The sequence below is a fragment of the Fringilla coelebs genome, assembly GCF_963513975.1.
Source record: "Fringilla coelebs genome assembly, chromosome: 3".
Lineage (NCBI taxonomy): Eukaryota > Metazoa > Chordata > Aves > Passeriformes > Fringillidae > Fringilla > Fringilla coelebs.
In genome coordinates, this window is record NC_140030.1 from 49,077,067 (window position 1) to 49,091,015 (window position 13,949).

At 38.0% G+C, this 13,949-nt stretch overlaps 1 protein-coding gene across 1 annotated transcript in view; it reads left to right on the forward strand.

Moving 5' to 3' along the window:
- RFX6 (regulatory factor X6) overlaps positions 1–11,688 on the forward strand; it is a gene marked incomplete at both ends in the record, with an annotated part of 32,304 nt that extends 20,616 nt beyond the window's left edge. Inside the window, 10 exons of the mRNA XM_084201748.1 lie at positions 249–298; positions 707–866; positions 2,226–2,370; positions 3,611–3,720; positions 5,859–5,976; positions 7,078–7,200; positions 8,439–8,648; positions 9,120–9,629; positions 10,575–10,793; positions 11,522–11,688. Coding sequence (XP_084057874.1) covers positions 249–298; positions 707–866; positions 2,226–2,370; positions 3,611–3,720; positions 5,859–5,976; positions 7,078–7,200; positions 8,439–8,648; positions 9,120–9,629; positions 10,575–10,793; positions 11,522–11,688 — 1,812 coding nt within the window. The remainder of the gene's footprint in view (positions 1–248; positions 299–706; positions 867–2,225; positions 2,371–3,610; positions 3,721–5,858; positions 5,977–7,077; positions 7,201–8,438; positions 8,649–9,119; positions 9,630–10,574; positions 10,794–11,521) is intronic.
- Between the last annotated feature and the right edge of the window lie 2,261 nt (positions 11,689–13,949).

The following is a 13,949-nucleotide window of genomic DNA, read 5'->3' on the forward strand; positions in this document are numbered from 1 at the left end:
TTGTTGGGTTTTTTCCTCATTTTACTGCTATGAAGATACACAATAAGTATATAAATGTCTCATATGTTTCTGTGTAATAGTGATTGGAAAAATCCAGGCATATATATATCTAGACAGTAGGTTGAATGGCTTTTTTCTAAATTTTCTGCAATCTAAGTAGACAAGACAGACATGAATGAATGAATGAATGAATGAATGAATAAATGGCCAGTGGAAGCATGATGTCCTTTTCTGTTAACTTTTTGAAGGTTCTTACAGATGTACTCATCCCTGCAACAATGCAAGAAATGCCAGAAAGGTAGGTGTTTGAAAATAATCACAGTACATTCTGATTTTTAGGCATATTCCAGATAAATACCAATAATTTTATATTCTCATGTATTTATGCTCATTTTTAGAACAGTAGATTATGTATGGAAAAATAGTGTCAGCTCTGAGGGCAGCTATAGAACAGCCTTAAAATATTAGATATCATTTCAGTGTCCCAATTGGCCCACAGTTTTTCTCAGAGGAGGTATGTATCAATATGTAGTCAATATATAGATCAGTGATTGATCATTTCCTGTTTCTTTTGGTAACACCTGAGGAGGAATTTCTAGATATGTTCAGAAGTCTGTTAGCCGTAGATTGAAACTCAATTATTTAAACTAACGCTAGACAATTTTTACTGGCTATTCTCTAAATCACTTTTTTTTTTCCCTTATAGTTTACTGGCAGATATTAGAAGTTTTGCAAAAAACTGGGAACAGTGGGTTGCTTCTTCTCTGGAAAATCTGCCAGAAAGCCTGATAGAAAAGAAATTGCCTATTGCACGAAGATTTGTTTCCTCCCTGAAAAGACAGACGTCATTCCTACACCTAGCTCAGGTAAACAGAATAAGATTATACATTCAAAAATGTGTCAGTTGTAGTCATTGTACCTTTCTGGCTATACAGGACAAGTTTGACCTTCAGCCATGGAAGACTTAAATCTTGTAGTTTTAACCATGAAATTAGATAGTGTCCATAAATAAATCTGACCAGAACTTTTGTGCCAGAAAAGAGAGCAAAGAGCATGGTTGTAATGAACTGCCATCACAGGACCTATTTTCAATAAAACCATCAAGTGGAATATATATGTATTTTGTTTAGTACCAAATTGGAAAAATACCGGATGATCCTTCTTGTCTAGCAAAGATTCGCTACTTTGTCCATGTTGTTCTCTTTCTATTTCTGTTTTTATTTGAGTTTTGAGTGGAAAGAAGAAATGGGAGTGACAGTTGGAGACTCCAAGGCTGTGTTGTCAGGATACAGGTATCTGCAATTAGGAGTCACCTCCATCTGATGGTTTTGTATTTTATCCAAAAGGATACAATGCATATTGTATCCTTTGTTTGTAAAGGATATTGTAAAGGATACAGTCCTCATAAATAACTGTAGGCACACCAGAGATTCATCTTGACCTGGTTTTGTCTTTCATAAATACAAAAGCAGTATATAGGTGATCTTGTTAAGATAATCTGATAGGAAGGCACATTAGAAGAGCATCAGGAGTCTGGGGAAAGGGAAACATCTCATCTGATCTGTGATAAACCCAGCCATGACAATGAAATTAAACACATTAAGATTCATCTCTGAGCAGTTTTTTGGGTGGTACTGGTTTTGGCTAGGATAGAGTTAATTTTCATCATAGTATGGGTCTGTATTTTGGATTTGTACTGGAAACTATTGATAATTCAGGGTTATTTTAGTTACTGCTGAGCAGTGTTTATGCATAGCCAAGGTCTTTTCTGCTTCTTACACCACACTGCCAGCAAGTAAGTTGCAAGTAAGCAAGTAAGCTGGAGGGGCACAAAAATTTAGCAGGGGACATAGCTGGTACAGCTGGCCCCAGCTGATCACAGGGATATTCCTTATCACAATTCAACAATAAAACTGGGGGGAAGTTTGCTAGGGGACCACTGCTCAGGAACCTGGCTGGGCATTGGTTAGTTGGTGGTGAGAAATTCTTTTAATTGTTGTTTTTTGGTGTTTTTTTTTAAAACTTTTAAATTTTTATTGTTGTTGGAAAAAAAAAATCAAACTGTTTTCAACCTAACCAACTAGTTTACTTACTTCTACTCTTTTAATTCTCTCCTCTGTCCCTTGGCAGGGTAGGGAGTGAGTGAGTGGCCGTGTGATGCTTAACTGCCAGCTGGGGCAAAACCACAGCAGGGTCTCAGCATTTTACCTTGCTTTCTCTTGCAGATTGCTCGGCCAGCTCTTTTTGATCAGCATGTGGTGAATTCCATGGTGTCGGATATTGAAAAAGTTGATTTGAATAGTATTGGTTCCCAGGCTCTCCTTGCAGTTTCAGGGAGCACAGACTCTGATGGAGAAGTTTACAGTGAGTGTAAGTCCATGGTGATATAGTTTTACCATTAAAAGTACATTCTTTCATTCCATGCCACAGCAGTCTACTTTGACTGACTGAGACAGGGCACTCATAGACTCTGCTTTCTCTAATCTAGTTCAGCATAAACTTCAGTAGGTTAAGGAAACCAATTGGCTGCCCTAGCATGTGCTACAAGAACAGAAGCTTGTGCTGGAAAGTCATCCCAGCTAGATGAATTTAAATGGTTGCTGAAAAATTAGTTTACATGTCATTTGCAAACCTCTTTTGAAACTTGGCCCTATCCTATATGGGGATATTGAACAGATCAGTTCTTGAAAGGTTTGTCTGAAACTCCATTTCATTATGGCCTGATGTAATGGATATTTAAACTAGTTTACTTTTTTTTAAATTAATAATATCTTCTTCTGAAAGTTGAGCTTTAAAAATACATGTAATTTTCTATTTAGTGTAGCAGCTATTTTCATGCACAAAAGAGAGAGAAGTATAAATTTTGAAGTAGTTAATTTTCATATACATTGTTGAAAAATAGATATAGTCATTTTCTCTGTTAAAAAGAGAACTTTGTTATAGGAGTCAAGTTGATCAGAGTTCCAAGAGTGAAAGGAATAGCTGTGTTTTGTCCTGTAACTATTATTACTTTGATTATGAAAGTTTGTTTTCTTTAATGATTTACAATCCTATTCACATTTTCATTTGACTTGCCCCTTTCCCACTTTTTTGTGTAGTTTTTTTTTTTTTAATTTTATTCTTGGTCTTCTTTCACATTGGTTAAAAAAGAAAAGAGAAATAGCTGGTCCTTCAGGCCCTTTCTTGAAAATGGGAATTGAGGAAAATAACCTTATATTCTATTGTAGAAACTTGTAAAATATGAAGGAAACGTAAAACACTGCAAATCTGTAATATTACAGAGAAAGCTTTATTAGCAAATGCAGTACTAGAAAGGTTTGCAAGATTGAATCTACAAAGGAATGGAAAATACAATAATCTTCTTTTTCTTTTTATTTTCTTATAAAACTTCATTGTCTTACAACCTGTACCATTGTAATGCTTAAGTAATTAAAATCATGTGTGTGATGGATGTGTGTGTGCTTGCTTTGCTGGGGAATTACTTATTTCTTCACTGCTCTAATTCTTTGATTTTCCTTTCCATGCTACAATATTGTCATATGGCTGGTGAGTGGCTTTTTCTCATGTTCAGAGTAGAGTGCAATGATATGTTCTCCTTTTTACATGGTAGATGACTCTATTACAGTGTTCCAAGAACTGAAGGACCTCCTAAAGAAGAATGCCACTGTGGAATCATTTATTGAATGGTTGGATACTGTGGTTGAGCAAAGGGTTATCAAGGTACCTTTCAAATGTTCTGCCTGACTCCAGATCAAGTCCTACTCCCCTAACTCCTTATGCAGTCCCACTGATTTTCCACAAGGAATTTTCATCTCTGCTCCTATCTCCTTTACTGTGACAGGGAAGTTTGTAATTTGGTGTCAAAGATTCCAGTGATATTAGTCCAAGTTAATCATGCTGAGCAGTCTTATGTGTGTGACAAACTAAGAAGCATTGTAGCTAAGACACTAAAGTCAGCACTTTCACAAATTGTACCTGACAGAAACCCTCTGACCTTATGTGTACTGGCAGAATTGCAGGGGGATTGCCCTGAGTAAGGTTGTTGTTTCTTAGAGAAGCAATTCTCTCTTTCATGGCATTTTGGTGGTACTGTGTGTGGTATAAGTTACTGCAACAGGTGGATTCAGAAGTAGCTAGCTGCCTGAAGGATTTCTACATTTCAGGATGGAAGATAACAGTTTTGTAGCTTTGTAAGGTGCTTAACTCAGTAATTGATGGTTTTGATGGGATTCCCCTTCCCATCTCCAATTACAAGATGCATTTTCATCACAAGTATTTTATATGTGTGTAGTTATGTAGGGATTAATAAACTACAGCTCAGAACAGAAGAAAGGATTTTTTCTTATAGCTAAGTAAAAGATATCTACCCACTTTGTGACTCTAATTACTGTAAACTAGTAGAATGAGGTGTTGCATATTGTTGGCTAATAACTGAGCATTTGTCTTCTCATCAGACTTTTTAAATCTGAAAATACAATATCTTATTCATCATTTTAGGTAGCATCTTGATGTGAATGGGTGCAAAAGGATGAGACAGTACAGTTAGCATCAGCTGGGTGGCCAAAGAGAGACTACCACTTACAGGAAAACCATAGGCATGCCCTTTTTCTTTTCTTTGCCTGTGTTCCCCAATTTCAATGGAGGCAGCGATAATTTCTTTCTTTTTAAAGTATTCTGAGTTTCCTAACAATTGCTGACACGTGAGCAGCACAGTGAGGAGCTTTGGATTACTGAGGGCAGCAGAGCCAAAGCTAGTCCTCACATACACAGAAATCTCCCTAGGCAAAAAAATCCCATTGAAGCTGAATAATCTCAATTTATTTTAGACTGGAATGGTTATGGTCTAAATTTCATTCCACAATTTAGAAGACAATTCCTGATAAGCAAGTCAGGTAGAAAAGGTGAAGCAATTTTCCATTCAGCATCTATCATGTGATACCATATTATTAAAGCTAACGGGTATGGTTCCTAGCATTGTTTTCATGTACCTAAGGGAAGAAGTACCAACAAGTTTTGATATGAACCCAGGTCAGCTTGAGCAGAAGCTAATCATTTACAGAACATATAATCCTTCCGCTGCTGTTTGCCTTCTGTTCATGCTAAAGTGTGGCTGCTGTCAAACTCACACAACAGCTTCTTTCTGCCTGCTGTTGGAGAAAGTAACAGGGCATATGTTGCCACACGAACAAATCACGGCCAGAGCAAAGGGACTGTATGAAATGAGCAGTATGAAAAGCATCACTCTGATCATCATGATGGTAACACACCATTCTGTAAGAGAAATTCTGACCAGTGTTACACAAATTAAATTAAAGTATAAAGACTAATTTCTGTTCTCTGTTTTTACAGAATAACAGCGACAGAGAGTGGGTCCTTCCTTCCTTCCTTCCTTCCTTCCTTCCTTCCTTCCTTCCTTCCTTCCTTCCTGCCTGCCTGCCTTCCTGCCTGCCTTCCTGCCTGCCTTCCTGCCTTCCTTCCTGCCTGCCTTCCTGCTTTCCTTCCTGCCTTCCTGCCTCCCTCCCTCCCTCCCTCCCTCCCCCCCCTGTGCAGTTACAGAACAATTTGGCACCTTTAATACTAGAATATGGAGTAATTTATGTCCCATCACAGCCCAAGCAGTTTGCTTCATCTGACATTGACAGACAACATTCTGTGATTGCACTGGAAGGAGTGAAGGCTGCAATTTTACCAAGTTAGGTCACAGAGCAGGGAGATAGTTTGAACCAGGCAGCTTGATTCGCTCTGCCACACCAGCCTGAGTTAGGGAGTCCTTGAACTCTCAGGGATATTCAGTTCTTCTCTCCCGTTGGCAGAAAGCAAGTGAGCATACCTAACAGTATTTTACTGTTCTCTTTCAGGCAAGCAAGCAAAATGGGAGGTCTTTAAAGAAGAGAGCTCAGGACTTCCTTCTGAAATGGAGCTTTTTCGGGGCTCGAGTCATGCATAACCTAACTCTAAACAACGCATCAAGTTTTGGTACCTGAGCTTTATAAAAACACTCATATTTTCTACATATATTTTAAAAACCTATCAGCTTTCTACTGTTTCCTATGCTGAGGAACCCATCCTAATCTAAAAATTCTTTGATCAAAACCACAAGTATTATTTGATGTATTTTTCAAACTAATATTTCACAGTAAATGCTAGCAATATTTTTTGCTGGTAACCTGTGTCACGGGGTTGTTTGTATATGGTATTTTTCTTTTGACTTGCTGTTTTGATACTACTTTGATATTTAAGTGCTAGAAGCTTTGTTTGTTTTAATATGGCAATGACTGCATATCTCAGTATAAGAGACAAAAGATTTAAATTATTGTTTTTACCTGTGGATCAGTTTGGTAAAAAAAATACTGTTGTATATAAGTTTGTGTGCATGATATGTTTTAATAAAAGCAAAAGAAATTTGGCAGTCACCACACACTTAATTCTGGAATCACCAGATGATCAATTTAATAGTTTGTGGCTTTTAAAAATAGTTTTGGCTTTTAAAAATGAAAAATTCATCTTTAGCAATGTTTACATTTTTGGGAACACTCAGAAAGAGCGTTATATAAGAGAGAAGATGGCAGAGCAAGTGAAACAAACTCTAGTATGTAATGTCATATGTTTAGTCATAGGTACATTGTTACCTAAAATTCAGAGGGTATTTGAAATGACTGGATGGACACATACATTTTTTTAATGTGATATATCCTTGAAATAAGGTCAAAGACTTTACCAGTTATTGTCTGGTTATTTAACACAAGGCAAACAGAAATAGAGCAGAGGCATTCTAGCAGACTTCAGCCTTATCTAGTTCCACTGTGTGCTCTCTTCAAGTATAAAGCATGTCTCACTTTCATCAGTATTTTTCTTTGATGTAATTAGTGGTCAAATAGCCTACAGGACAGTAAACAATTGAGCTAGGTGGGCCAGTGCAAAGAGAGATTAGAGCTAGAAGTTAGGCACTATTCCTTGTTGGTCTTGCCAGGTCATTTAAAGTCCACAATTATTTGTTTGTTTCACTGGCTTCTTGTGGAGTGGTGAGAGATGGTCACAAAGATAACTCAGCTACTCTCTCTCTTTCTCCTCCAAAAGGTTCTTTTCATTTGATCCGCATGTTACTAGATGAGTATATCCTGCTTGCCATGGAGACACAGTTCAATAATGACAAAGAACAAGAACTCCAGAATCTGCTGGACAAATACATGAAGAATTTAGGTAACTGGAGCTTGCTTCTTTTGCAGGTACTCCGGTGTGTTTAGAAATTGATGTATTTGCTTAAGCAAAAGCAAGTTTACTGTATTCTGCTGAAGGTGTGGTTATGTGCAACATTGTCAAATTCACCTGAAAAGTTTGTGACCATTCACTCAGCAATTCATTCCCACCTTCCTACCATAGTTAACTTAATAATATTTTGTTGGAATGTCAATACTAAGGATCACTGAAGTTATCTTTGATGCAGCAGAGACTTAGATGTACATGTGAAGGGCCATGAACTGAAGTGTGAAAAGAGGTATAAATAGTAGAAAGGGTAAGAATTACTAATTCAGTTTTTTCCCAAAGCTTAAATATGTAATTACAACTTGAATCAGGAATCTATTAAATGTTGCCAGAGTGCAAATATCCCTTGAACGTCGGAACACAAGTTTGGAGCGCTGTTTACCATGTGGTTGAAGTATTACTATATGGAAGAGAAATAAAATTATTTGAAAGCAGTATCCTTAACATTTTCCATCTACCAGGCTTCTTTAAAGTTAGACAGTTTGAAATTATATCTTCCAGGTCCTTTGCTATAAAAAGAATGAAGATTGATTTGAATCAAGTTCTGGTCCAACTTAATAATTAAAAATCCAGTGAAACTTCAGAATTATTTTTTATTAGCATTAGCACTGGCAGTCAATCCTTAACTGTTTGGTTGTTGTCACTCTAAATCAGCACTTTGCTACAGGAAACATGCATAGGATTTGCCTGACATTAAGTGTTGCACTTCTTTCAATTCAGCCTCCAAAAGAAAAACTTGGCCTGTGCGACAGTTGCCTTATCCTTGTATGTTTAAGTGAAGTACTTGAAACCATAAGGTTGAATCATGGTTTCCTCTGAAGAACAGCAAAACTGACTTTATAAATAGTCTGCAAAAAGCTGAAGAACTCTTGTGTATAACAAATGCTTTTCTCTGGATATCAATATGAAAAGAGAGTTCAGGCATTCTAAAGTTGCCATAGTAATTCTTTAGGAGGAAATGTCGATCCTGATTCACTCTTAATGTACTTTACTTGACTTCATTGTTGACATTTACTTCAAGGGAATAAATCTGATTCATACTTTCAATATGATGGCTTCAGTAAGGAGCTGAAACTGTGTGATGTAGATTTGTGGTCAGGGAAAATGATACAAACAGAACATGTGTGCAGTGAGGATACATAAGAGCCAACAAGGGTTTTCATTTACCTTTCCAGATGCAAGCAAAGCCACCTTCACTGCATCACCAAGCTCTTGCTTCCTAGCAAATCGCAACAAAGCCGCTCCTCTGCCCAGTGACACTTCAGTCAAAAACGAGTGCCTAGGAGAGCAAACCTATGTGTCCTTGTCAGCTGGCCAGCCCAGCAGTGCACCTTCTGGTCTGAACCCCTTCACCACGGGAGATGGGGAGAGTATGCAGCTGACAGGTGTGTATCAGCTCTTCCAGTTTCTCCTTCCTTAGTTTGCTTGTTAGTCTTTCAGTCTGTGGTAACGTTGCTGTAGGAGGAGCAGTGACCACATGCATTTACAAAGACCTCCAGTAAACAACATTTCATAAGCTCACCTTCTGTCGTGATTGACAGAAGTCAGCAATTGTAATTACCCTGCCAGTAGTAGTTCCCCTTGGAAAAATGGTGAAACTATCTTAGAACTCTTGGCTTGGTGAGTTCTTGTGAGTAGAGAATGAACAGTGAACCTGGAGCACATAAGGAGTGGAACTGTTGGGAGTTCCCACTGAATGTGGCACCTCGAAGCTGGAGAATGAAAGGGAGAAGTTTTATACCCTGAAGCCATGAAATAAAAGCTGTGAATTATATAGGTGGAGGGCAGTGCATATCTTTTGTGAAGGTTTCAAATGGTAATGGACACTAACCACGGTTAATGTTTATTTATTCCAGATCAAATGGAGCTGTCTCAAAGCACTGGTCACCTGATGACTCCCCCCATTTCACCGGCCATGGTCAGCCGAGGAAGTGTTATCAACCAGGGCCCTATGGCTGTGAGACCTCCCAGTGTAGGTCCCATGTTATCGACACATTCACAGTGCTCTTCCTACTCAGAACCCCTTTACCAGACTCTGTCACAGACTAATCAGAACTACTATGGAAACAATTCCAGTTACCAGGCTATGTTCAGGACACAGGCCCATTCCACTTCAGGAGTTTACGACCACAGAGCAGAGCCCAGCCGATTCAATGCCTTGAGTGAACAGCAGTTCTCCAGAGACTACTTCAGCAACAGTTGTGCTGTGTCTCCCTACAATGCCAGATCCCCTTCCAGCTATGGTCCCTCCAACATGCCTCAGGACACACACAATATGCAGTTTCTGAATAGTGGGAATTTCAATTTCTTGAACAACTCAGTGTCTGCATGTCCAGGAGCAGCTTATCCTGCTAATGCTTCCAACGGTATTAATACATATTTACTTCTTCCTTTTGTTTCCCTTTCATAGCTGGAGTAAAACACTTTTTCTTTACCTTTTTTTCTATGGAAGATGTATTTCAGCTTTTATTTATACATTCTTGTTTTCCACTTCTCTGATAACACACAGAGATTGTAAAGCAGTTTAATAAGCTACTTAAGGGTTTTCCTCTGGTGAATCCTCAGTTGACCTCAAATGCATCTGCTGCCCTATGTTAATCTTTGTTATCATATCTTGCACAAAAGAAGCAAAACCAGGATGATCTTATGGTTTAAAAATCTCTTGAAAAGCCCCCAAAACATTTGCTGTGAAACAGAGCAGGCACAAGATAGCTTACCTCAGGGATCAGCATAATGGATCATTCAAATTGCAGGGTGGAAAGAAGTATAAAAATGTGCACGAGCAATAGCTGGGGACTTGTTCCCTCTCATTTCTCATACTTCAAATGTAAAATTACCGCTTCTGAGGTATAGTCAGCAAAACACCTCCCTCTTCTGGAGGAAAGGCACAGTGGAAATGTTACTTTCATACAGATTTGTCTATGCAGTGAGTACATATTACCCTGCAGATTTTCTTTCCATGTGTTCTTTCCTTCATCATAAGCTTCAGAAGGAAGCACTGAACTGTGCTTAGGACTCCCCGTGGTGTCTCTTAAGGCCAATGATTGCAGGCTATGTTTGATTCTGATCTTAGAAGGAAAAAAACTGAAGGCATGACTGAACCCTTACCAAATTTTGGTTTCCTTGTTACCACCACTCTTTTGGGTCAGTCTTTACATATGCTGCTTATTTTCCTGAGCTGTGTGTGTATATAAATAATCTTATTGTGAAGGGCTTCATCCAGTAACAAGTACTGTTTTTCCCAGGTTATCACAGGCTCATACACTACCCAGTAGTTTCATTCATCTTCTTTTTTTTTATTCTTCAATTAGGATATTATGGAAACAGCATAAATTATTCAGAATCTCACAGACTTGGAACAATGGTGGACCAACACGTTTCTGTAATCAGCAGTGTCAGCAGCATTCGGCCACTGCCATCCTACAGTGATGTACATGATCCACTGAATATCTTGGATGACAGCAGAAGAAAACAAACAGGCTCCTACTACTCAGAGTCCCCACCTTCAATTGTCTGCCGCACCCCTATGTGTAAGTACAGCCAACAACTGAGGAGCAGCTGTGAACTTCTTAGTCTCCTATCAAATGCTGTGTTTAATTGTTGCTCACATACACAATATATGAAATGCAACATAGAGATGAAACAGCTTGGTACTTAGGATGTGTTTTCCTTAAAACTGAGTTTAATAAATTTGCTTCCATAAGGAGGTCTATAATCCATTGTCCAGGAGCAGTGGAATGATTGGCCTAAGTTGCATAAAAACGTGTATTAGGAAGCACTTTCTGATTATTAAGTAAACTAATAATAGACTGGGCTTTTCTAGGGTCTCTTGGATATCCTCTCTGTCAAACACATCAAATTGGGTGTCTCAATATATACTTCCTGTGCTCTGGTCCCCCATTCTATGCCTCAACAACTGTGTAATAGGCAAAGCTCCCACTGACAGTGAATTTTAGGCAGAAATATCCAATCCCGAAGGGTTTCTTTTGGTATATGTCTTAAACGAATAGCAGCCGAGTTTGGTCTCACATTCCAAAAATGGTTGCATGAAAGATATGAACTAGAGCACTTTATTTCTACACAAGATTACATCTTCCTACTGCTTACCTGTTAATCTTGCACAGAAGATCAGACATTTCTGTCCTTCAGATGATGTGCCTGATAGATAGGAGTTTCCATCAAATGAAACTGGATTGTGATTTCTGTTAAGTTCAATAAATTGGAAACTTGCAGTGATGGTAACCTTTTTTCCCCGCAGCTTCAAACTTGCAAACCACATCTTCGTCGCAGTGTATGTATGGAACATCTGGTCAGTTCCCTTCCCAGGAAAATCTGGAGGTCCATGCCCCACCAAACAGAGATATGGTGCCATCTTTACCACCAATCAACACTGTCTTCATGGGAGCAGCTGCTGGAGGAACCTAACTGAGAGAGACATGTCTGTGCCCTAAGCTTACTTTCCAATCCCAGACCTTAAGGCTATGATGATAATCCCCTTCCAAGTTGGTGGAAGATAAAAGTAGTACATACAGGTGTTAAAGAGGCCATTTTAGCAATGTTATCAGCCCTCCACACACAAAAAATAGCTATATTTAGATTGTGTCCTGCTTTTGAATCTCTCAGGATTGTTCTCACCATTATAGATTTTCAGTCAGAAATTCAGGGTGAGCAGAAAGAGACAGTGATTCTTGCATGCAAGAATAAGTTGTAAAGAAATTATTACATCGACTCCTAATTTATTAAAAATGCTATTTTAGTCTTTCACTTATATCTTTTTTTATATATATAAAATGTTTATTTAATGCCTGTGTTGCTCATTATTTATTAGGACCACAGAGTAACTGTTTACTTTCTCATATTTGACAGATTGTCAAATGTATGTATCCTACCTCCTATGGAAATGTTTACAAGGTCAGTTTTTACTGTTTTAAATGAAACTAAGCCAAACTAAAGTTTTTTACTGTTGTGCTCTAGAAAGTCAATTTCCAATGTTTAGTGCCTACTTGTGTAAGTGAAAGTCCTCAGGAAATAAATAAAACATCTTATGGAGATTTTATTTCTCTTCCTCTTAAAATAAAGCCAACAAAAATATTGTAAGCTAAGTAACTGCAGTAGCCTGCTACTGTAGCTGGATAACTGAAGGAAATGAAACTATGCCACTAAATATCATGAGATTTCAGAATTACCTGTGGTACTAGCCCAAAGTTTTTTCTGGTGGAAATCCATAAAAATAGGTTCATCAACTTTCACTGGTTTAGGGAAACTGTGTAAACTGAGACTGAAAGTAATAAAGATTATTAAAAACTTTTGCAACCCTTCAATAACTATTTTTACTTTAAAAAGTGTTTTACAGATGCCAAGACAATCTGTGCCCAAACACACATTTATTTATGTTTCTGGAGAAGCCAAGAATATTTATTAGTGGTGTTAAAGAAGACAGAGATGGGAACACACTTAAAAAACAAACTTCCTGCTATGCACTCATGAAATAGCAGTTGTTATTTTATAATCAGATTATCCCAACACCAGATTCAGGTTTGGATTTAAAGCCACTCTCATTCAGTCCATTCAATATATGCTGAATATTATGGAATTGAAGAAAAGTGCATTTTTGGTGGAGGAAAATGGATGATACCAGGATGAAGCTTTTCTTTCTAATTCTGTAAAACTTCCTTCAGTATCTCTCTATCATGAGAAATCTGCAGAAAAGCAATCAAAAACATTGACTGGACTAGGTTGTGAATAATTCTGGATATGAAACACTTTATGTAGAAAAAAGACACCATAGTTCAGTAATTGAGAAGTGGAAGACTTCAGCTCAATTGCTTCCTAATTCAGGTTGAAGACTTAGCCTGTGGCCAAAAGTACCATAATGGTGCAAGAAAGCTTTGGTTTCTATACAAATTCACAATGAGATGTAATGGTAACACAGATTGTTCAATATTTCCTGGACAAAGCTTTGTAGCAAATGAAGTAAGTACTGCAAAAGAGTTCTTTCTTCATGACTGATCAGGATGTATTTTGTCCTAAAATTAGTCCTATAAAAGTCAAGTTCCCTCCCTATGTGTGGAGGTGACCTCCATAGTCAGGAGAGGAGAGGAGATACCTCCTGTTCCAAGGAGTTAAGATGGGGAGTACGAAGGTAAGGGATATGCCACTAAAGCAAGGGATATGTCAGTATCCTGAGATCCTTGGCTCCCTCAGCTAACAAATGACATGGCACAAATAATTAATTTAAGGTCAAAACTTCCAGGTTGTTGAATGTGTCTGAGGGGAATGTCTAGAATTTAGAGAAAGTAGGCAATCACTATCAGACAGAGTCTTAGTCCTTTAGGCTCTACATAAAAAGAACTCTGTGTACATAATTTCTCAAATGTGCTATGAGATTTATATGCACCATTTCCAGGAATTTTCTTGTTGTTACATGAACCATTTTGCACTGGGATTTGTTGAATTTTTTGGGTTTCCCCCTCCAATAAATTACTGTGTCTGCACATCATCTGAGATAAGATATGATCATATGTCATTAAATGTGCAGATTCTCCAGAAGTCTGCAGAACACAAAGTTGCATAAAGTATCATGCTGCTGGGAATTGCAGTTCATTGTCAAGAGCAAAGAGCAATAAAAATATTGTAATATTCAAATAGCCAGTTGAGAGAATTCTGTCATAGTGCTGCAGAACAAA